Raw genomic sequence first — 25781 nt, forward strand, 5'->3', positions numbered from 1 at the left:
AAGCGTCTGCCTTCGGCTCAGGTCATGATCCCAGGGTCCTGGGTTGGAGCCCCACATTGGGCTCCCTGCTAAGCAGGGAGCCTGCTTCTCCTTCTTTCTCTCTGCCTACCGCTCCTCCTGCTTGTACTCTCTTCCTGTCTAATAAAAAAAAATAGTAATAAAAATCTTTAAAAATTTCCTAAGATCTGGGTTGTATGAATTTAGGTCTATGGACTCCAAACAGCTTGAACAGATAAAGTGGAAATTGGATGGAATTCTGAGGAAAGGGCTAAGGTAAAGTCATGGCAGCAGGAAACAACATGGTGTATCACGTGACAATCAGGGACTCACACCCAGTAAGCCTGGTGGTAAAATCTGGGGGCACTCAGATGTGGTGGGGGGTGCCTACTGAAGGCAGGATGGCATGGATCTTGATGTCAACTGGAAGAATTTAGATTTGCTACTCTAGGAAGCAAAGAACCATTTATAATTATTATTATAACATTTGCAATAACAAGACAAATGATTAAGCAACCTTTCAGAATCAGAAGGAAAAAACTCCAGCAGTCTGCTGACCCACACATATTTGAGCTTGAGCGTGGTGTTCTTTTCCAGACCATATGGACTCTGGCAGTCTCAGTTTCCTCAGGAACTCCTTGAGTAACAGAACAAGAACAACCCCCTGTTCAAATGCAAATGCTTTCTCATCAACTCAAAATTGCTCCTATTATCAAGTTTGAGAAACAGAACAACAGCAAAAGCCCTCTAAGGACACAATCAATGACACACCACAGGCAACTTCCTCTTGTCATCCCTTTCTTCTCTTGTCACAGACTGAGGCTGGAGAGGCTGCTGGGGCAATCAACTTTGAGCCCTAACAAGTCCACTCTCCTCCCTGTCTGAATATCTTTGTTTTCAGTTTTGGCAGAGCTTCCTGGAGTGATCATGGTATTCTGTATCCTCAGTCAACCAATAGGTCCAGCCAAGGGTGGTCATACCATAGCATGAAAGGTCAAGCCTCCAAATCTCTGTGGTACTTAGTATTTTACAGAAGCCCATTGGTTTATACAACTTCAGTTGTAACATGGCATTTGCCTCATCAGAAAAAAATGCGGAGTCTGAAGTGGAAGGAAGATAATCCAACAATTCCATCATACGCAAAACCTGTGTGTGTGTGTGTGTGTGTGTGTGTGTGTGTGTGTGTGTGTGTGTGTGTGTGTGTGATGGAATATTATTCAGCCATCAAAAAGGATGAAATCCTACCACTTACACTGACATGGATGGAACTGGAGGGGATTATGCTAAGTGAAATAAGTCAAGCAGAGAAAGTCAATTATCATACGGTTTCACTCATATGTGGAATATAAGAAATAGCACAGAGGATCATAGGTGAAGGGAGGGAAAACGGAATGGGAAGAAATCAGAGAGGGAGACAAACCATGAGAGACTCTTGACCCTGGTAAACAAACTGAGGGTTGCTGGAGGGGAGGTGGGGGGGGGAGATGGGGTAACTGGGTGAGGGGCATCACATGATGTGATGAGCGCTGGGTTTTATACACAACTGATGAATCACTGAACTCTACATCTGAAACTAATGATGCACAATATGTTGTTTAATTGAACTTAAAAAAAAAACCTAACAACTTATCTTTGTCTTTTTTACTATGTTTACTCCTTTCCATCCTGAAATGTTATTATACTCTATGGATCCATCATTTACCTTTTTCTTCCAATACTCTGTAGGTGACGTCATCTACTCCCAGAGCATCAACATCATCTTTGAGTCAAAGACTACTAAATCTCCTGATCCAAGTTCTCTTCTGAGTTGCAGATCCACAGTTATGATTCCCTGTTGGATATCCTTACTGAACTGAAAGCATTTTCGGCCAGTAATGCCACTGTATGATTGTTTCTGGCTGTTGTCCATTCTAACTGGTTGGTATCGATAGCATAGAGTCGTACTGTACTGATAGCTAAATATTTTTCATATTATGTTTGATCACAGCACATCAAACTTAACCTATCGCAAACTAAATTCCTCAATTATTCTTACTGCTTCCAATCTGTTATATGTCTTATACTTCTCTCTCAGTTAATAGCACTACCATCAACTCTATTGCCTAAGCAAAAAACTTCAGAGTCATTTCTGTTTTCTCATTATTTGGCATCCATATCCAGTGATCATGTCTAGTTGTTCTCTCTCCAGATTCTTACTTATATCCATGCTCTCCTCGCTACTGCAAGCCACTGTCAATTCCTTGGTTTATACACTGTCATCATTCACGAAGCCTACTGCCTTAGCTGTTTGCCCTAATTCCATCATGCCCACTGTCTAAACCATTTCTCACATAGCATCTAAAGTTACCTTTATAAAATACATATTTTATCATATAATTTCAAATTCCACAAAAATTTTTCCCAATTTCATCCAATAGAAACATGAAGGAATACATGTTAGATAAGGAATAAGTTAGAATAACAGTTCAGATTTTATTAAAATAAAATGTCCTATTATGAGCCATTCTCTGTGTTGGACACTATGGACACCATGGAAAAAAGATCTGGTATCTCTCTAGCAGGAAGATAAAACATTAATAAACTAACCCTAGTAGTTAGGGTTACCAGATACAATATAAAAGACCCAGTTAAAGTTGAATTTCTGATAAACAATGAACAGTTTTTTAGTATAAGTACACCTCAAACATTGCATGGGATACACTTAACACTAAAAATATAGTTCACCTAAAATCGAAATTTTTATTTGCTAAATTTAGCAACCCTAAGTGTAATAAATGATGTATGCTAAAATAAAGGTATGCAAATTACAAAGCTACTACAAAAGAGACAGATTAACTCTGTCTGGAAGGCCTAAAAAAATCTTCTGAAAGGAGTTGATGCCAATTAAAGTGATTAAGAGTAGTTAATTGGGTGGATAATGTGTGTGTGCGTGCACGTGTGCACACACGCACATGCACGCATGCACAGCAGCAACATGAGAGACATTTTAGGCAGAGAAGAAAACATTTTCAAAGGCAGAAAAGAGAACCAACAGAGTGTTTGCAGTGCTGTGCTGATAAATGCGCTATTGTTTCTCCAAAACAAACAACAACAAAAAAAGTGTTGATTTATATAGTTTGCCAATTTCCATGGTACAAATATTCTGACCAGGGCAGATTTCAAACAATGAATGTAATGCCACTTTAACATGGAGTTGGTAAAGGATGTGGTACTGCAGTGTTTCTACCATATAGTATTTCTAATGTGCAGATACAATGATGTTAGTAACTCAAGAGCATAAATAGTCACATGTAGAAAATAATTAGGAAGTGGTGATTTTTGTGTATTTACTACCTTTGTTTCAATGTAATTTCCCTAACTGTAAGTTTATGTAATTTATAATAGGAACATTGTTTAAACAACAGCTTATAAGGTTTTTGAAGAATTATTTATTTTTTTTAAAGATTTTATTTATTTACTTGTCAGAGAGAGAGAGAGAATGAGAATGCACACAAGCAGGGGGAGTGGCAGGCAGAGGGAGAAGCAGGCTCCTCACTGAGCAGGGAGCCTGACGTGGGGCTCGATCCTAGGACCCTGGGATCATGACCTGAGCCGAAGGCAGACGCTCAACTGACTGAGCCACCCAGGCGTCCAGGTTTTAAAAATTTAACAGTTGGCTCTCATGAGTTAGTATAGGCCATCCTTAAGCCCACCACTGTGTATTGGTGAACAATAGTCTATACTGGTGAAGTATAAAGTGTCTGTGTGAAAGAGGATGTGCGTGGGAACATGAATGAATAGGGTAAGGAACGTGGGCAGTGGCAGGTGTTAGACTTCCCTTTAATACAAGCCCCAACAGTCTACATATGGAAAGATGGATGACAGAGATAGATTAACAATGATAAAAATACATACATACATACATACTGAAGGTTTACCACCTCGACTTACAGGATTCAACTTACAAATTGTCCTACTCACCCCTGTGCAATGAAATAAAAGGAACAATTAGCATCAGAGGTCTGAGTAACAACTCCATCATCTACTGGTAATCAAAAAAGTACAAACTAATGCCTTCTTCCTGGGGGAGAAAATTAACTAAGGTTTAATGTGGCAAGGGGTTGTATACCAAAAATTGCCAAATAAAATCCCCAGTTAGCATCACTGTGAATCCCACATATCTTTTCAGAACGTGTACATTTGCTGCTTCTGCACAACGTAGAGACACCCTTATTTCTAATGATATAGCTCCAGCATTACAGATTTTCTTTCTTTTTCTCTTCCTATTCTCTCAAAGATCATCCTTTTCACATTGGCTTTGATTCCTTCTGGGCATGTTTGCAAACGTCACCTCCCATTTTCCTTTCTGTGTCTCCCTCTATTTCATTCAAGAATTACTTAGAGTTTCAGAACAGAGAGATGTTTCTCAAGCCCTTTTGCCTTCTTCTCTTTCAGAGAGAAACAGATTGTAGAAATCCAATATCAGATTATAAATACAGTCTCCTTGCTCCTAATACATTCTAATTATAGCTGTTAAAATGATCAATAGTAATTTATAATCAATCAACCAATAAGTAAAAGTTAACATCTTTTATGCATTTTGGCATGTTACTAAAAGCATGCAGAAAACTGTGAGCAAGAGAGACATAATAGAAATGAATAAAGATGAGGAAATGCCAGGAAATCCAGACATTGGATTTGAGGCTTAACTGGAGAGTCAACAGCAAACCAAAATACATTTTGAATCAAAAAGTAATATGATGAAAATGGGATTTAAGAGAGACTATCTGAAGAGTGTACCCAGGATAGTTTGTATATAACCAGCAGCTTCGTATCTGTACTTAAAATTTATATACAACTCACTGACCCCCAATTTTTTTAATTGATAAATATAAAATTTGTGCAAGAAAAACAAATAGTTCCTTTGGCCCACATCTCAACATTCAAAATAGAATCTAGGAATAAAAGCACAAAAGACATGGCAAGTGGTCATTTTTCTTGTACATTTTGCAACATCACTCTTCTGGTAATCACATCCAAAAACATATTTACTTTTAACTGAGAATTGATTGGACTAGCTTTAAAATTTACAATTTTATCAAAAGAAAAACATCACAATTCCTATGCCAATGTGGAAAGAAAAACCACAAAAGTTCTTTTGTTCTGATCATTCAATACTGAGCCTTTCCGTGCATGACGTAACCCCCAATTTTAGTATTTCATGAAAGAGAGTAGGACAGCACTGGTCACAGCGGGGGGTTTCATTTTGGTGCCCAATTCCACTTAAACACTCTTGACCATCTTATACAAGAATTAGGAAAATAAAAAAGAACTAAAATAGAGTGCATAAACTCAGCAGACTTAAGACACGTGCATAAATGAAGAGATGGGAAGTGACATGTGCTCTACGTAAGACAGGTGCTCCAAAGCTCAGAGGAAGAAGAAATCCTGGTAGGGTGGTGGGTTGGGTAAATTTCAGAGAAAATTGCATGTGAGCAGGTGGTGTGGGTGACAAAATTACATACTGAAACCAGTAGGGGCAAAAGGAATAGAGAGCATTTTCAGTGAGTAGGGAATAACATAATTTTGTAAAACAGGACCAAGAAAAGGTTTAGTGGGAGTGAAGACAGCCAGGCAGTGGACAGTTAGGGCAGGGTGTGTAATTCATTCATGGGCTCCTGGGCCTTGGGCCTCTGAGAGGGCAGCCACTTGGACCACGGCTGGTAGGATGCCTTAGATGGGCCAAACAGGAGACAGAAAGGCCAATTATGTTTCCAACTCCAAGTCAAAGAGAAGGGGAATCTGAAATAAGAGGGTGGCAGTGAGAAGGGAAAGAAGGAACAGATGTGAGAGACAATTCAGAATTAGAGCTGATAGGACATAGTGACTGATTACATGTAGGGAACACAAGGAAGGGAAGAGTTGAAAATGACTCAGAGGTTTCCCATCTGGAGGACAGGGAGAGTGGAGATGGTGCATACAAGGGAGAAAAGGTGAAGAAGGATGTAGTGCATGACTGCGTGTGTGCTGGGGAGCGTGATGTGGAAGGGGACAGAGAGTCCACTTGTTTGACTCAGGCCGAACAACATAACACCTGAGTGCCTTTACGTATAAGGTTCCGTGTTGGTCAATGGGGAGAATCCGGTGACAAATGAGATCCCGCTTTGTTGAAAGTAAAACATTAAATGCTTCTCGTCTTAAATGCAAAAAACCTAAATTTTATTTTCATACACATACATATACAAACACAGAAATATAACTCAAAGCCATACTTCTTCCAGGCCTGAACTTTTCTCATAAATATGGTCCAAGACTCTCCCCTGAGCTATCATAGTAAATGACACTGCAAAAAAACCAGCCCAAGTATTTTAACACTTTTCAGTGCTCCAAAGGATAACAGATGGTGGAAATAGCTCTCTGGAACTGCATGGAAAGGCAGAGTGAGAAAAAGGAAAGGAACAAATGAAAGAGGCTTTCATTCTCTTCCCTGATTCTCCATATTCTCTACTCAATGTTTACCAACTCAGTGTACCATTTACAATAAGGGAGATAACAGAATCCATCTTGGAGTCATTTGTCCATTGGCGCTCATTATTCAAATCAAATCACAGTTTGAATCAAAAGAAAGCCATTTGTATCAAGTTCCAACGGTGTAACATAGTATTACGTATTATAGTAGACCAAGAACTTTCATAAATTACTGCCTCTACCTTCAAGAAGTAAACACTACAGGAAGGGAGACAAGATACAAAAAAAATGTTTAAAGCTAATAATTTTTTTTTTTTTGAAAATCAACTAAGGCAACCAAAGAAAACACGTCCCAAGACAGCACACAATTTATGGACAAATGACTAGTATACTTCTGAAGTATTGCAGGAGCTCTTACTTAAATTATGTGTCAACCTCCCTTTCTAGCAAAACAAATAAGAACCTGCTTATTTCATATGTAAGGAAAGTGAAATGCAAAAAATCACTGAGAGCAATTCTGTACATGTTTCTAGGTCTATCAAATTTTATATCCTGCATGAATTTGTTCCAATTTGGGGTGAATCTCATGGAGAATGTGATTTACCCACAAATTATGTATTATGCCCACCATACTCCCACCTAGAGTGAATTCTTTGAATCAACAAACCTATGGCATTCTTATCATCTTCTAACCCCTCCACAGCATTGCCCAGGAATGAGCAAGAAGAGAGCTGATGGTCTGTGGATCCTCACTTGGATCATTGAAAGGGATTACCAGACTGCCTCTAAGAAGTTTGGAGCCCAGGCTCTGGAGTCAGACTGCCTGGCTTGGAATCCTGGCTTTACTATTAGTGGATGTAAGTGCATAAGCAAGTAATTTACATCTCTATGCCTCAGTTTCCTCATTTGTAAAATGAAGATAGTAAGGGTAATTTATAGTTTTGTGAGGGTTAAATGCACATGAAGTGCCTAAAACAGAATAGTATTTAATTGTAGTTATTTTTGACACCACAGTTGATAGAGCACCAGCAAAGAGCTAAAAATAGACACTCTTCCACCTTAACCTTATGCAAAACTCAGGTTGGTGAATGGTTTTGAAAATCTAGATGCGTGTTCTTTTCCTTTTTGATGCTCCAATATGAAATAGTTCTCTCCATGGTGCCAGAGTCTTCTTTCCTATGGATTCCTCTAAGGAATCAGAAAAGAGGTGCAAATTATAGGGAATGTAATTCCCTAAAGCCACATGCCTTTTCCATTTCCTTACTTTTTCATTAGCTTCCCTAAGGTAATTCCCAACTTTAATTCTTGGACATTTTTTACAGTCTTTCCTCTTCCTTGTTCCTTTATCTGCTACATTCACTTGTCACCAGAGCCTGCTGCTCGCTTCTTCCAAATGCCTCTCTCATCCATTTTTCCCATAACCACTATCATTACCCTTACTATTATTAACCATTTCTGGTCTATTTTAATCATCTACTAATTGGTCTCTTTCTCTCCAGGAATGCCTTATTATCACCCATTATGCATATTTCTGAAAGATTCATCATCCCAAAGCATTCCTTTCAATCTGGCTAGCTCTGTGTTCAGATACTTTTTGTCTTCCTTCAGAGTAAAAACCAGTTCCCTGAGTCTGGATTTCAAGGTCCCAACCTTCCTTTATAGGTTTATGGTCCTTGACACTTTTGCTAAATAGACTTTGGTCATTTACTTGCATTGTAATGTATCTTTTATTCCTGCGTAGCCACCAACTTATCTTTCCATCCATCCATCCATCTCTCATCTTCCACAATTAAATTATAAACTCCTTGAGAGCAGACCCTATACCTAATATTACTTTGGGAGACTTCCTTTCATCCTCCAATTTTACACAGTATTTAAAACATAGCTTGTGCTCAATAAATCTTTTTAAAGAATTGCAGAAAAATATCAGATAGCTTATAATTGTTAACATAAATGGGATAAAATACCAAGTATTACTGTCTCTAACAAGTTTTCCCTACGTCCAATTTTGAGTTAGATTTCTCTGTGCTTTCATGTCAATCTGTAAATTCTTTCATAGCCTTATCATCATACTTTGTTGTAATCATCTGTTTACTTGTCTGTTAGTTTAAATAAGCTCTATCTTATTAATAGTTTTATAAGTCTCTGTGTCAAATGAATGAGTAAAAATGAATACATCCATGTAAAAATATATGCTACATATATGGGTCATTTAAAAATGATGGAAATCTTATTTAATATTACCAGAGTTAAATAAGACTTAACAGATCTGCTTCAGCATGTCATGTTCTGAATTTGTCTACCCAATGACCTCAATTACATATTACTAGTGATGTTATCTAAAGTCATTAAAGACAGTCTAGACACATTCACAATGTTTAATATTTGTCATATGCATAATAGATGAGTGCATTCATTTATCCACCAAAATCATTTTTCACTAAGTAAACATTAATTGGCTGCATAGATTGCCCAAGGTCCTGGGCATGATCTTTTCCTTTTATTTAATACCTTCCTTCTAATACCAATGCAGAAGTAGCCAGTGGGTACAGATTTTCCTTTAGCTATAAGCTTCCTGTTTTTGCCCAAGAACCATCTATTTTCTTGGCACTGGCACACTGTTCTCATCCTGGACAAAAGACTCTGTAGAAGAGCAGAAGAAATAGCAGTGATTCACAGAGTAACCAGGCTGGGCCCTGAGGCATAGAGACTTTCTAATAATAATATTGCTAATATTTATTTCCCTTTGCATTCTCTCAACATGAGTTTTGGGAGAGAGATCCAATTCAGAGATAGTCACATTAATTTTTATTTGTAGAATTATCACATCCCAACTAATCTTCATTTTCACTGAGCATCCCAATAGTACATACCAGTGGTTCTAAATCATGACAGTATATCAGGATAATTTGGGGAAATTTTCCAAATACACATTTCCTGGCCTCCCTACTCATGCACCATAGGGAGCACTTGATACAGAATGGGCTAGTGTGAGACACAGTGTATCATTTTAAAAAGTGCCCCAAAGCCTTTTTATACCACTACTCTCATTAAGAAACACTAATAGATAAGATAGAGCCTATGTTTTAACTGAATTAGCCAAAAAGTATTTTTTTTTCAAATTGTGCCAACATGAGCACACTGTAAGAGCTTTGTAAATATTTGTTAAATGGACAAGATAGTGAATAATGTAGAGATTGTTCACTGCTACTTTAGTAGAATATGTGCATAATATTTATACAATACTTTATATACAACTCTCTTATGTACTTTATCTCATTTCATCCTCAAAACTTGCCAATGAGATAACTAGAAACAATTTTCTTCCTATTTTCAAGATGAGAAAACTAAGATTTAAGAAAGCAAACACCTGGGCCAATGTCACCTAGCAAGTGAGAACCAGAGCAAGGACTAAAAATACTTGGTTCAAACCCTGAATGCGAAGATTTAACCACCACTTCCTGAAGAATTCCAAAATTCTCCTTAATCATAATGTAAATCATCTGGATATTTTGAATCCGTCCTATACTATGAATCAAGATATCTGGATTATAGACCTAGATCTGCCCCTTTCCTGCTGAGTGACCATGGGGCAATTCACTACCAAAGTTCATGTCTTGTCTGCCATACGCAGGCAAAGGGCACAAATCATCAAAGCTCAGCTGTTGCCCACATCACGTGACTTGACTTAAGGCTGACATTAAATGAACGCAATCAAAAGTCTGCTTAGGCTTCTACAACCTTAGTTTTTAGGAAATCTTAAAATTAATTCTTTGTTTCTATGGACAAATTTCATATGGCCTAAGATGGACCCAAGAAAGCTGAAGGGATGGAGATCCACTGAGATAGCTGCGTGGGTCTGGCCCAAGGCCTAAGGTAAAGGTGACCTTTAGGCTTCCTGATAGAATCAACAAGATAATAAAGAACAGGATTCCACTCAGATGCTCTGCACAGGAGGGGAAAAACTGTTTTTAGCTAAAACACCCTCTATTCTCAGGACCAATGGACATAGCATATAAGGGACAAGGTCCTCCAATGTCAGGGTCACCCAAATAGAAACTGTTCAAAGCATCATTAACAGAGGACATAGTTCAGTCAACAAGGGATAACTGGCAAAAGTAATTTATGATTAATTAAGGTCCATGAAACATAACTGTTTTACATATAAAACTACTGGGTCTACCCTTACAGAATTAAATTTTTTTAATACCCAAGCAGTTGAAGAAGGCACCTTCTTTCTGAGCATTCAGACAGAGATAAAAACAATATTATCTTAAAATAGTTACAGCAGAAAGAGGGGCTTTATAAGACTCTGTGAACTGGCATAGAATGATTTGCATAAACTAGGAAATCATATAAAGAGAATGAAGACTATAAAAGCCACACAATTTAAAAAAAATTCTGTCACTTTCTAATTATAACCATGAATTGGAAATGTCAACGTTCCTAGTATTCCCTATTCCCAAGTTACTGGCTGTACTGACTATATCTAAAAGACAAAACTGTATTTTTCTTTAGTTGGAACTTTTATCTTTCTAATACTACCTGCTCAATATGATCCCTACTGCAGGTGGTAATAGAAGTATAGACTATAACACTGAACAGCTCTTATGGTATATGCAAAAAAAAAGTTAACAGCAAAAAAATAAAACTCATCACATTTTGCTATAAACATGTGGCTAAAAATAGTACCGAACAGGCTGCTTGTCTCTGAATAATACTTTCATTCATGATAAAATATATATCTAGAAGATCTTTTGCATATAGAAACATATTCCCTTTCTTCTTGGCTGAATTTTACTCAAAAATGAGATATCTTTCAAAAAAGGAGCAATATTTTTATCTAGTATATATGTTAGAATATTTATTTCCTGTAGTGTAGAAAACCTACAAAATTATTAAATCTTCTGTCCCAACAGAATATCAGAGCGCCAAAAAAATCGCAAAAGAACATTTAAAATGGCAGCCTGATCATGTTTCAATTTGTACTCAATTTTACTTTTCATCATTTTTTACCTTCAACATTTGACGTTCTATACAAATTTACCTAAAGTAATACAATTGAGATTTCTAAATTTTTCATTTACATATGCCATTTAAGATATGTTTGTGTACGTAATAAGATGCTTAATATTTTACGAGAAAACACGCTCCTACACATTATGCATTCAATGCATTCAACCTATTACACATATCAGAGATTACACATATGACTTGTAGCCTCCTCCCTTCAGTATACACCAGAAGTTCCTCTTCTCTTTCTTTTTAATCTTTTTTTAAAAGATTTTATTTATTTATTTTGAGAGAGAGAGTGTGTGTGTGTGCGCAAGAGTGGGAAAGGGAGGGGCAGGGCAGAGGGAGAGAGAAAATCTCAAGCAGACTCCACACAGAGCACAGAGACTGATGCAGGGCTTGATCTCATGACCCGAGATCATGACCTGAGCCAAAGTCAAGAGTTGGATGCCCTTGGGGCACCTGGGTGGCTCAGTTGTTAAGCATCTGCCTTCGGCTCAGGTCATGATCCCAGGACCACATCGGGCTCCCTGCTCTGCGGGAAGCCTGCTTCTCCCTCTCCCACTCCCCCTGCTTGTGTTCCCTCTCTCGCTGTGTCTCTCTCTCTGTCAAATAAATAAAATTTAAAAAAAAAGAATTGGACGCCCAACCAACTGAGCCACCCAGTTGCCCCTCCTCTTCTCTTTCACTGCTTCCAAAACTTCATTAAATTACACTAAACTCCACTAAACATCACTAAATTCCACTTGCTCCATCTCTACTGCTACCAGCAAAGTCCAAGCCACCATTATATTTTGCCTAAACCACTACAACTGCCTCCTAAGGTTCTTTTATCCTCATCCAACCCACATGCCATACTGCATTGGATCATGATTCTCCCTTCTTTGAACTACTTCAAGGGCTTCTCAGTAGTCTTACATAGAATCCAAAGATCTGAGAGGTCTCTAAGATGGAGCCCTTGTTTATCCCATCAGTCTTATTCACTGCCCTCCTCCTCACATTTCTCTGCCTTCTTTTAGTACCCCAACCATGCTACACTGGTTTCCATTTAAGATCCACTGCACATACCATCCTGTCTACCTGGAATTCCCTTCTGCTGACCCTTCACAGGGCTGATTCTCATCTTTCAAGTCTCAAACGTCACCTCTTCTCAGAGCCTTTCTTGAACATGCTTTCTAAATAGATTTCCCTGTGTAATTCTCTAACATGGCACTCAGTTTAGGCCTTTGTTAAAAATGAAGAGTTTTATCATTTACGTTTGTTGTTTAGATCCTTTCCTCCCACACTCTAACTTCTACAAGGACAAGTACTCTGCTTTGTCCATCATCATATCCAGTGCCTGGCACTGGGCTCTGCACACAGTACAGACCACATGAATACTTGCTGAAGGACGAATGAATAGCCTGACTCATTGGAAAGAAAGCAGTGAACTGCTTCCCCTACTACACAATCTCTACCAGTTGGAGAAGTTCACTTCCCCTCTCCTCAATGCTACCTTCTCATCCGAAGCTGATAACAGGTTCCCACTGAAGAAGTAGACCGTACCTGAGCTGAGATCAAAATTTAAGAGATTTTGGAAAAGAGTGAGTATAAAACCTGCTAAACTTTAGGAGCAGAAAACACCACGTGGCTCAGGAAGTACAGGGGGTAAGATCAGGAAACCTAGGGAAAAGCAGGCTAGATTCCAGTATTTACAGAGCCTCTCTCAGGTTTTTGAGAGGAATTATTGTATTCATGATGGAGTTGTATCTGAGGTAATGATAGTCTGCCAGTGGGTTGATCGATTTTCTATATTATTCATGGAACTTTTGCCATCACTACTACAGCAAGATAGAGTTCTGGGTATTTAGTATACACATCCTGAAATCGTGTCTGGTATGCAGAGCTTAAAGGTACAGTGACAGAGTGACACGTTCTCTGTCCAACTGTTTACAATTTCAGAGACACACTTTTGCTTAGTCTGTTATCTAGTATGAGATACAATGTTGATGTTAGATGTGATTTCAAATGAGAAACCATACAATCAAGTATAAAGATATATGTATATTTCTCATACATTATGGGAAAAGTATATATATATATATACATATAAATATATATTTTTCTCAGTTAAATCTTTGATTCTCAAGGCTGCCTATTTTAAAATTAGGTTAAATATAAGCTACCACATTTACATGATTAAATTGATTCTGATCCCAAACCTGTTGGTCCTCAGAAGTCCCTGTGTTATAATTAATCTGAACAAAGACTGTTGTTGCTGAAAAAAAGCCATGTCCTTGAGATCTGAAAAAGTATGCCTATTCAAAGAAAAATTTGGATATAGCCTCCCTGTCAATTCAAGGCTGACTCATCTGAAGCTGTGAAGGGGAAAAGGAGAGTATGTGTGACACACATGCCCATGTCAAAAGCTTCAAATGCAGATGGTACTTAATGATCCAGTCCAGGATGTGTATTACCACTGCACAGAGATATCATTTCTAGAAAAGAAGAAATAGAAAGGATAAAGACAGAATGGCAAAGTAAAATCCTGAGACTAATAATAATTTGCATTTTTACCTGGAACCTAAATTCATTTTTTGTTAAATAAATGAAATTGATAATTAATTACAGGACTTACAAACATATAACTAACAAAATTTTTTAGAAAGTAAAAATAAACACTGTATATCAAAACCAGTTTCTCACTTTTTTCCTCAAAGGTAATCAGAGAAACCCAAATCAAAGAATCTCAAGATTATTAAAGAATTTGTATCTACAAGGTCTTTTCTTTCTGATTGGTTCTAACTATACTGAACCCAGACTCTGAGGTTACACTGGCAATTTTTAAATGATGAAATTGGTCATACATGTGAACACACACATGCACATACACAACAGAGTTAAATTTATTTTCTAGGAACTATAAATCACAAGTGTCAATAACCCAAAATAATGAAGGGTTCAAAAGTTATATGGAACTAACTTTTGAATATGAGCTTTTCTAAGGATGTGAGGATTTCATCTGCAGTACACTTACCTAAATAAACATACACATTATACAGAACCATTATAAATGTTCAAATAAAACAGAATTTAAGTAATCAAATAGCTTCCCACAAAGAAGCTGATGGCTTCATTGGTAAATTCTACCAAACATCTGAAAAAAAATTTACCGTAATTTTTCACAAACTCTTCCTAAATAGAATAGTAGGGAATATTTCCAAATTCATTCTATGAGACCAATATTACCCTGATACCAAAATCAAAGAAATCACAGGAAAACCACAGACCAATACCACTTATAAATATATATATATATACACAAATCCTCAAAAATAATAGTAAATAAACATATTAAATGGATAACCAAGTGGGATTTATTCCAGGAATGTGAGATTGTGTCAACATATGAAAATCAACAAAAGCAGTACACCATGCTAACAAAATAAAGGACGAAAAGGGCACTGTCATCTCAATAGATGCAGAAAAAGCATTTGAGAAAATCCAACATCCTTCCATGATATGAATACTCAACATGCTAGAAATGGGAAGAAACTTCCTAAACCTTATAAAAAAAGAAAACAACTACTGGAACCCCACAACTAACATCATATTTAATGGGGAAAGACTGAAGGCTTTCTTCCTAGGACATCTGCTGTTACCACTTTTTGACAACTAGATTCCAACATGCAAAAATGAAACTGGACCCCTACCTCACACCATACATAAAAAGTAACTCAAAATATATTAAAGACCTAAATATAAGAGCTAAACCTATAAAACTCTTGGAAGAAAATCTAGGGGTAAATCCTTATGACCTTGGATTTCACCATAGTTTCTCAGATATGACACCAAAAGCAAAAGTAACTGAAGGAAAAATAGATCACTTGGACTTCATCAAAATTAAAAACTTGTGCTTCAAGGTACTATCAAAATGAAAAGACAACTCACTCTATAGGAGAAAATGTGTGCAAATCATTTACCTAACAAGGATATAGTATCCATTACATATAAAGAACTCTTACAACTCAACAATAAAGACAAATAACCTAATTAAAAATGGACAAAAGATTTTGATCAACATTTCTCCAAAGAGGTCAAATATAAATAACCAATGAGCACATGAAAAGATGCTCAACATCATTATTCATTAGAAAAATCAAATTAAAACCACAATAAAATAACCATTCATACACCTCAAACCCACAAGAATGGCTATAGCAAAAAATACTAACAATCCCAAGTGTTGGCAAGGATGTAGAGAAATTGGAACCTTTTACATAGCTGGTAGGAATGTAAAATGGTACAGCTACTTTGAAATACAGTTTGACAGTTCCTAAAAAAATGTAAACATATGGTTACTATAATGACCCAGCAATTACATTCATACATTTATACTCAAAAGAACTGAAAACATATGTTCACTCAAAAATATGTATATAAATGTTAAAAATGGCTTTTTACACAATAGCTTAAATATTGGAAACAATCCAAATGTCCATTTAACTGACAGATGGATAAACAAAAAAAGTGGTATATACATACAAAAGAGTATTATTTGGCAACAAAAGGGATGAAGTATTGATAGATGTATAACATAGATAAATCTTGAAATATTATGCTAAGCGATAAAACCAGACATAAATGGTCCATATATCAGATGATTCCATTTATGTGAAATGTCCAGAAGAGGCAAATCCATAGAGAAAAAGTAGTGGTTGCTAGGAACTGGGTTTGAGAGAATAAAGGGAATGACTGCTAATGGATAGCAGGTATCTTTTGGGGGTAATCAAAATGTTCTGAAATTACATAGCAGTGATAGTTGCACAATTTTGTGAGAAACACCAAATTGTACTCCTTGGAAGGTGAATTGTACATATGGCATATGAATTATATGTTCATTTTAAAAAGTAGGCAATCACCAACAAAAACAAAGCAAAACAAGAAAGACTGAATAATGATACACGTACCTCTATGGATTCAATTTATTCCTGATAATGTCACCTTCCACAATAATACAAACATTGTATAAGCATATTTTTTCTTTGGCTATACATTCATTTTCTGGATTTTCACTTTCAAATTCCAACTTCACCAATTCTAGTGTGATCATCCATCCCAATTTTTCCAGGACTGGGCTGGGGGGTTGGGTTCCCAGGACATGGAATTTTCAGTACTAAAGCATGGATAAGTTCCAGGAACACTGGGAGAAGTTTGTTCTTGCATGATCTTGCATAATTTACTTAATTCTTCTGCTCTTTGTTGCAGTACAAATGATACCCTCTACACTGCCTTTTCCAGTTTTTCCTTCTAACTCCATACTTTCTCCCCATGCTATTAAATTTGTCCTAATGGTTTTATTATAAAGTAATTGCTCACAAATGAGTATATCTCACTAACCCTCTACTGAGTTTGAGATATGAATAGCCAAATACCTTCTGGATGTTTCAATTGGAGATTGGCCATTAATACATAAACCTAATGCTAAATCTAAACTTGCTTTCCTGCCTAAATTAACTCTCTTCTTGATTTTATCACATTCACTTAATCTCTTGAGCTAAAGTGAGTTATCTCCCCTCATCTTTGCTTTATTACTATATCTAGTGAATCACTACACTCTAACTATACTACCTGGGAAATTTTCTCAAATCTGCCCTACCTCCTACCTCTCCTACTTATCCCTGCTACATCTAAGACTGACATTGATGAATATACAAGAGTTTCTCAGACTTTTTAAATCCATACTCACTTTGAAAAACTCAAAAACCCATAATGATGTGTCAAATTTCAAAATACAGTATTAAAAATAAAACCTAAGACAAGGCACAATTATTTACTTTTTCCAAATTGGACAAATGCCCTGTTCTTCAGAGAGTCTGATGCAGCACTTTCTACCTCCTGTCTTTCTCTTTTACATACAACGCCCACACTCACCTCCACACACATGAACACCTACCCACGCACACAGCCACACAACACGCCACTACACATACACACACGTTCTCAGGCTCCAGCAATGAGCACATGTTTTAAATTACCCCAGCATAACCCGATGTTTTGGGCCTCAGGGTAACTGTTCTCTTCTTCCGGAAGACTGTACTCCAAAACTGCCTACCTACTGAACCATTCGTCTTTCAGAACTCATTAACTATTGCAGGCTCTGTCAATCTTTCTTTTGACCACATGAACCCCAAACAGAATAAATCATTTTTTAACACATTGCACTTATCATGAAGTATTATAATTTATTTGATTATGTAACTGTCAGCTCCCACTTGACAGAGAACTCCTAAGACAGGAATTCTGTCTCATTTATCTATGCATGTTATACCTGAAGAATAGCAGGCATAAGACTCAATTTGTTGAACGCCACCATTATTGTTGGTATATTTATTACTTTGATTAAGTGATGACAGCTTATGCAGCATGTCTAAAATATGACTAAGTGACATTTTAATAATAGCTGAAAAAGAATATTTGGATAGTTTATACACACAGTTATCAAAAATATAAAGTATATTGACATGTGTATCCATCAACCTAGACTTGCAAGATAAAATGTACAAAGTAACATAAGTGTAGTCACCCTACTTCCTGTATACCTACCACTCTATCTCTCTTTTCCACACCCACATAGTCAAACATTTTTAAAAAGTCATATACAATTCACTATTTCCTTTTCCTGACTTCTCATTCCTCCTCACACCTATCAAAATAAGAGTATTTCCACCCACTTATATATTAAAACTGCTAGGACAAATGCCACCAATTACTTCTATATGGCCAAATCCAAAGGACATTTTTTAGCTCTGAAGTTATTTATTGATTTTCTGCTGCATTTGGTACAATTGGAGATTCCCCTTGAGCCCCTCTAGTACCTTGGCTTCTGGTTCTTCTACTTTTTAAATTCTTATTTCTCATCTGAGTCAGGGGATCCTTTTCCTTAACCCATTCATTATGCATTGATTTTTGCCTAGGACCCTCTCTGTTATCTTTCTCTAACTCTGTATCTTTTGATGATGTCATCTACTTTCCCAGTTAACTGAGTGTTTCAGGTTCATACACTATTTCCTGGTCCTGTACCCTAGGATAATGCACAGGTACCACAAAATCACTATATCAAAATCCAAACTCCTTACTGCTTACCTACCTAGACCTAGTTTGCTTCTTTAATTCCACTTTTCAGTCAGTGGTCCTTAATTATCAAATAACTATGATAGTCTCCCTAAACTCTTTCCTTACAAATCATATTCAATCGACAATCAAGCATTGCCAATGTGACTCCTTACTCGGCTTTTGAAATGTTTCCTTCCCACACCCTCTGCTACTCCTATACGTCAAGACATTATCATCTTTCTTTGTACTATTACAATAGTCTATTAATTGATTTTCTTGTCCCTAGTTCTGCCCACATCACATTCTTATTCCATTTTCCCCACGTCTGTCAAAGTAAGGAATACATATTTTATATACCTACACACACACACACACACATATATATATAATGCAAATCTGACTAAGCCACTCTCCTAATTAAAACCCATTAGTGCATCCGTATAACTAAACATTGTGTTTATTAAATTTTATATTTTTACCCAGTTGTCATACACAGAAAAATTCATTCCACAATATTAACATGGGATACATTCTTGGATTTTCTAATCTCTTCCATTCCATTCAAAATTAAAAAACAAAAAAGTAGCCTTCATTGATTTTCAGACCCACTGGTTGTGACTCACAAATTTAAAAATGCTGACTGGCAGTCTAAAACCCACCATTAGTCCCCAGCCCCCAATTTATTATTGACCTTTTCTTATCAATCTAGAAAGGCACATATGTGGATAAGGAGAGCTCAAATTAGAAACACACTATAGAGAATCAGCAGGATAAGGAATGAATTGTAAACTTTAAATACTTCAATTCACCTAAAGAGAGGTTTATTATTTTAATTCAAAAAGTTTGGGTGAGGAAAGAGGTGGTCAGAATAGAGGCTCCAAAGGAACTACAGTTGCTTCCTCTTGGCTACTATACTCAGAGGGGCCACCAGGAAATTTCTACTAGGGGCAAGATAAATTACAACATATTTCTACAACTCTTAAGTCTATGGAGAGTAAAAACAAAATAAAGGGGAAAAAGTGATCTAAAGTCTTATTGGGAAGGATGACAACTGCTGTTCCATATCTAATAATTCTAATTTAAAATGCACATTAGAATGAGTGGGACCAATTAAAATGGAACCTCAATATGTGGAATATAACATTTTAAAATCAATATTAATTCCCCAAAGAACTTTCCCAGAAACAGCTTGAATCCTAATACAATCCTAATATAAAATAAAATGTTTTATAATGCCTAGAACATAAGATAGGAAGTGGGGATCATAAGTTTTCCATGAATTATGAAGGAAAGTTCAATTATCAGGAAAATGGCTTTAGAGCAGGAACATTTATAGAAAAAAAATATGGCAACATCATTGAGTACTTCTTCCAACTCTGTACTTTTTTCAATGTAATTATAAGTCATTTTTTACTACATTTAAATCAAAATTATTTTTATTCCTTGAAAAGTACTGATTAAATGTAGATGATAGTCAAGTATACTTATTGAGATAAAATCTATAACTGATCTATTGAGCCTCTTGAAATTTATTTACCAAAATTTTGTTTCCTAAAACATAATTTTTTAAATGATTTGTGACTATCATATACAAAATATAAGGATTTAAATGTTTTATTTAATTTTGGTCTTTGCCAATGCTTATAAAAAATGTCATAGCAGAAGAATTACAAAAATTTACTTTTCTTCTCACTTTACAATTTTATCACTTTACTTTGGTTTGCTTCAAAGAATTCTCAGCTAAAGAAATCTATAGAAAATCACTCTTAGGACACATTTCTTCAAAGGTGTTTAATAAAACCTTGGAAGGAGACATTTCCCAGTAGTAACTACTTGGCTGTAATGGTTATGCAGAGTATTGCTGCTGCAGAGACATTTTAAGGGAATGTTTAATTTTTCTTACTAAGAGCATAATTCTAGTCAGAAGATTGAATATATTCTGTTACTCTGCAGAGTTTTAAAGCTATTGACATTTTATCTCATCAAAATCCACATTCACAATTTAGAATTTACTTACTTGGTTTCTTTTCTACTTCCTGCTTCCCTTTGTGTTGGTCATTTAACTCTTCACTAATATCTACACTTGAGGTTGCAATAATAAAATGAAACTACATGGGCAATCGGCTCTTTTGGATTGTCCATACCTTTAAGTAATATGGTGAGGGTGTTTAATGGACTACCTCTGCATTTCCCTTACTTACACACTCCCTTCTCTGTATCTTGCCTTTCTACTTCCCTAAAGTCTTGGGCTCCAGCCCACATACGTTCCAAATCCAAAAGGTACAGAATTTCTGCCTCCCTAGAGCCCTAAAAATATGTCCCTTTCCTCTAATTAGTTTTATGCTTCCAATATGGCATTAGAAACTTCATTTAACAAAAATAATTAATACAGAACTCATGTTTCCAGATCATTTTATCTGATTCAATAGTAGCCTTTTTATTACACATACACAAACAGTCAGAGTATCTACTCCCACATGCAATGTGAATTAATAAATCTGTAACCAGTGATCTGTGTAAGAGATGACATTTTCAGTCAATAAAACTAATGCCATACTCACGGTGAAGGTTGGTGGGGCTGGTTTTCAGCATTTCTTGGTGTTTTGCAGACAGCAGGCTTCGCCATGTCCCTGACAACACACCTGGGGCGCATGATAGACAGCACAACGCACTATTAATTATAAAAAGGGTAGAACACATCTGGAAATTAAACACGGTACTGAAAACACAGTCTAATGGAAAATCTTTGTAAGCCCCTTTGATCTTAACTTGGAGGCCCTGGAAAAGCCCTTAGAGTTGGATATTTTTGACTTAGACTTCCAAGAGCTCAATTATACCCCTGTATAAAATCTGTGCTAGCCTCTCTATTTGATTTTCCTTTAAGCACCAATAAAATGATTGTCATTTTATGACATTTATGACAATGATTCTTCCCCATAGAAGAAATGCTACTGAAAGCTTTGGCCTCGCCATGTGATGACATCTGAAAGCTTAAAAATATGAACAGCTGTTGCGTTGATATGTTAAAAGATGGGCAGGATTTTTTGTGGCTTTGGTTATTTTACTAAAAGATACAGACTCTTGTTTCACGCCATTCATTACCACATAGGTTTTTTTCTTTATGCAGAAAGAAATCTAACAGGCCTTAAGACATTCTCCATGTTCAAAATCTCCTTCAAGTTAAGAAAAGAGAAAGACTTAAAAAGAAATGTTCATATGTAAAGTATTTTTGTGTGTGTATGTATAAAATAAATAGAGAAAATACCTCCACAATGTGAAAAAACATAGTAAAAGGTCTTTGTGTCTTAAGTCCTCCGTTACAGGTTAAATAAATGCAGAGGACAATTTAACAGAACTCCAAAGGGTAGCAGAATATACTTTCACCCTTGTGTCAATGGGGCATACAGAGCATTGAAGAGATTCACGGGCAGAAATTCGAAAACACCCCCATCTAAGGCTGTACTTGGATGGCTCAGATATCCCTTCACCTCAAAAGCTTTAAAAAATATTGTTTTGAATAGGGAAGCCTCGGTTACAAAGCTGAGACCCCACATCTTAGACTTTGTTAAATGGAAAAGCCCCTTAGGACCCAGCATTCTCAACCACGAATCTGGTTCTTAACAGCTCTCATGGAGGCTTCTGGGAGGTTTGACTATTCTACTAATATTTAAAGCCAGTCATATTATTCCAGAAGTGGATCACTGGTGAGGCAGTGGCAGATAAACTGTTTTCCCAGAGTTAAAAGCTGCATGGCAAAATTCTCCACTTCTGAAAGAAATGATACAGGGAAACGTGGACACAACGCACAGAAACGTGCACACACACATACTGCTCAGTCCAAACAAGGTCAAGTAAGACTTAGAAATCAATATGTAACGTGACAAGAAAAGAAAATGGTACCATTTTAAAGCCTCGATATACTTCCCTCCTAGGATAAAAGTAAAGAAAGGTGGCATTTGTCAAGAACTAATGCTAAACTCTTAATGGACTAGTCAAGAGACAGGAGTCAAAGACATCCACAGGAACCACAAAGCCTTCTGTTCTTGTTCTAGTTTCATGGAGGGAGAAAGCCATTCAGGCATCAGGGTTAAGGGAATTACCAAAAAGGCACTTGGTCAGGAAGAAATAATGTCCTGGGATTTCTGAGCTCTGAAATGTTAGTCTAACTTAGACAAAGTACAATGCTCAGGAAGTTACATTTCATAGCACTGGAAAATCTTTAGCAATTCCCACTCAACTAAAAATAGTACATTTAGCATATTTAATCTACATGCACTGGTTCGTTAAAATATCGGAAATATCACCAACTTTGGAAAACATTTTGAAGAATTATATCTATGAGAAACCATATGCAACCTTCTGTCTTAGTTCATTTCTTTTTTTCCTTAAAGTTTCAGGAAGTTATAAAAAGCTTTAAAATAAAATCAATCAGCCACTTTAATTACAGTTTTCCTTAGATATGCTTTTAAGTAACTCTTTTCTAATAAATGTGGATTATCAGCCAGCACTAAAGGTAGGATCCTAAGTAAAACTTTTTTTTTCCCCCTGAGTGAAAGACCATACCTATGTAAGAAAACTCTCATCTAATCTCAAGTACCCAGTGGTTTTGGTGTAAAAGCACAACAGCTGACATAATGCTTCTGTCTGCACAACTATAGAATCTTTCAAATAAAAACTTTATTTGAATACCTGAACTTTATATACTGGATAATGAAAATAAGTACATCAACAACCAAAAAATTTAGTATTTACAATTAACTTAAATATAATTTTAGGGACCTGGGTGGCTCAGGCTGTTAAGTCTGCCTTCGGCTCAGGTCATGATCCCAGGATCCCGGGATTGAGCCCTGCATAGGGCTCCCTGCTCAGCGGGGAGCCTGCTTCTCTCGGTCCCTTTGCCTCTCTTTCTGCTCTCTCTCTCACTCACGCTTGCTCTCAAATAAATAAATAAAATCTTTTAAAAAATAAAAATAAATATAATTTTTAATATACTTAATATACTTTAATTAATTCTTAAAAAGCAGGTAAACAACATATTATTCATACTAATATATATTCTGACCACAAGGCCACAGTGATACAGGCTACTGAATCTGTGTTTTGGGGGGAAAACCTATTTGTTTCAGATTGTTAGTTATTCAACCAATTTGATGGGTCTCTAAAGTATGGTAATATGTATTCCTACATTTTCTAATTTGACTTCTTTTTAGCTGAAATTTCTTCCAGATATAAGAAAGAAAAGATTTTTTAAAACACTTATGCTCAGATAGATATGTAAGATATATAAAAAATACATAATACACTTGAGATTTTTGTTAGCTTGTGTGGATTAACATTTCTTTAAAATCATAACTGAATTGTGTTGTGTCTGGCATATCACAGTTTGGAGGGGTAAGCTGTAATAGTTTTTACAGTTCTAATATGCAGAATTTGTTTAGCACCAGTACCTTCTATTATCTCCCACGCATTAAACTTGTATTATATAGACCCTCATACTTTAAGAAACACAACATTTCAGTATGTTGTAGCTCTTAAGTGTCTTCCTCTACATATGATTTATTCCTTCAGCCAGACATAAGGAGGCCACAAACACTGCCAAAGTGCTGACTTCCCAGAATTACTATGAATCAAGAGAGTAGGAGTTCAAGGGGTCTGACCTCTTATTCTCTGCAACGTCTTTAATTCCTCAGGGATTTACGTGGACTCTTAACAATCTTCAAACTGCAAGGGAGCATTCCCTCATCACTCAAGCATCGGCAGATTTATGCAAATGAGACATTCTGCAACCACCTCAGCGGAATGCTCCTCTTGACTCCGCCCTCAGCACTGCTGGATTTTATGAATGACTGCAATCAATGCAATGAATGGCTGCCAACTGCCCACTCAACCACTTCTACTCTTCCCTGCACATACACACTGGAGAAACTCGAACTGCCACATGCCTGTCAAGAGGCTATGGTTAGACTTTTCATCTCTCTGAACAGGAACTAAATGTGCTTCCAGATACTCAGAGTATATGAGTTTAAAATCCTAAATGCCTTAAAAAACCACAATGTACATAATACTTTCTCTCTTTTGAGCTTCCATTTTGGTTCCTGTAATCACTACCCACCCCCCTTGACCCACTTGCAAAAAAACAAAACAAAACAAAACACTATTTTATAAAACTTTATATCTCAATTTGAACTTTATCTAAATTGTTTTATCTTTTCATGATTAATGTCAGGAAACTAGTTACTGTGCACTCAGCTGTCAAACAGATATGACATGTTTACATTTCTGTTCTCAATTTCTTGGTTTTTGAATTTTACTGAGATTTCTCCTATCATCACTGGAGATAAGTACATTCAAACAGTGTCTGGGAAAAAAGTGTAATTGTATTTACTCCCCAAGTGTTATTGTACTAGTCTGCATTTGTCCTAAGAAACCTTAGAGACAGTTAAAATAAGATTGAGAAAATGAGAAATTTTAAAAATACACAATCTTCTGATTTGCAGGTCACTAATTAACAATATATAGAGGGGTGCCTGGGTGGCTCAGTTAGTTGAGAATCCGACTCTTGATTTTTGGCTCGGGTCATGATCTAATGGTGGTGAGATCAAGCCCCACATCGGGCTCCTCACTCAGCTGGAGTCTGCTTAGAAATCTCTCCATGTCCCTCTGTGCTCTCCCTCACATGCTCTCTCTCTCTCCCTCAAAAAAAAAAAAAAAAAAAAGATAAATAGAGAGAGAGAGATAGAAAGAAACAAGGATTTTCCAGCAGTCATCTCCATCTTGGCTGATTGCAAATACATTTCTCTAGTTGTTCAGGCCAATAACTTTAGACTTTACTCCTCTTTTCTTACACCTTGCATCCAATTCATAAAATTGGTTCTGCTTTCAAAATATGTTCAGGGTCTGACCATTTTTTTTAAAGATTTTATTTATTTATTTGAGAGAGAGAGAATGAGAGATAGAGAGCACGAGAGGGAAGACGGTCAGAGGGAGAAGCAGACTCCCCGCCGAGCAGGGAGCCCAATGCGGGACTTGATCCCGGGACTCCAGGATCATGAACCGAGCCGAAGGCAGTCGCCCAACCAACTGAGCCACCCAGGGTCTGACCATTTTTTACCTCCTCAATTATTGCCATCCTGTCTTGAGACATTATCACCATTTACTTGAATTCACACAAGACCTTTAACTGGTTGCCCAGCATTTACCCTTGCCCTCCTTCTCTAGTCTATTCTCAA

General features: G+C 36.6%; 1 protein-coding gene across 3 annotated transcripts in view; it reads right to left on the minus strand.

Annotated features, from left to right (window-relative positions):
• The window catches only part of RIMS1 (regulating synaptic membrane exocytosis 1), a 486979-nt gene that overhangs the window by 383591 nt on the left and 77607 nt on the right, over positions 1-25781 (minus strand). For all 3 annotated transcript variants that reach the window (XM_088024322.1, XM_088024321.1, XM_028097571.2), the window contains exon 2: positions 21114-21194. In XM_088024322.1, the coding sequence (XP_087880448.1) occupies positions 21114-21194 (81 nt within the window). The remainder of the gene's footprint in view (positions 1-21113; positions 21195-25781) is intronic.

The sequence above is a fragment of the Eumetopias jubatus genome, unplaced genomic scaffold (genome assembly GCF_037043125.1).
Source record: "Eumetopias jubatus isolate StellerSeaLion01/CBP00866 unplaced genomic scaffold, mEumJub1_p1.0 scaffold_6, whole genome shotgun sequence".
In the NCBI taxonomy this organism is placed as follows: Eukaryota; Metazoa; Chordata; class Mammalia; order Carnivora; family Otariidae; genus Eumetopias; species Eumetopias jubatus.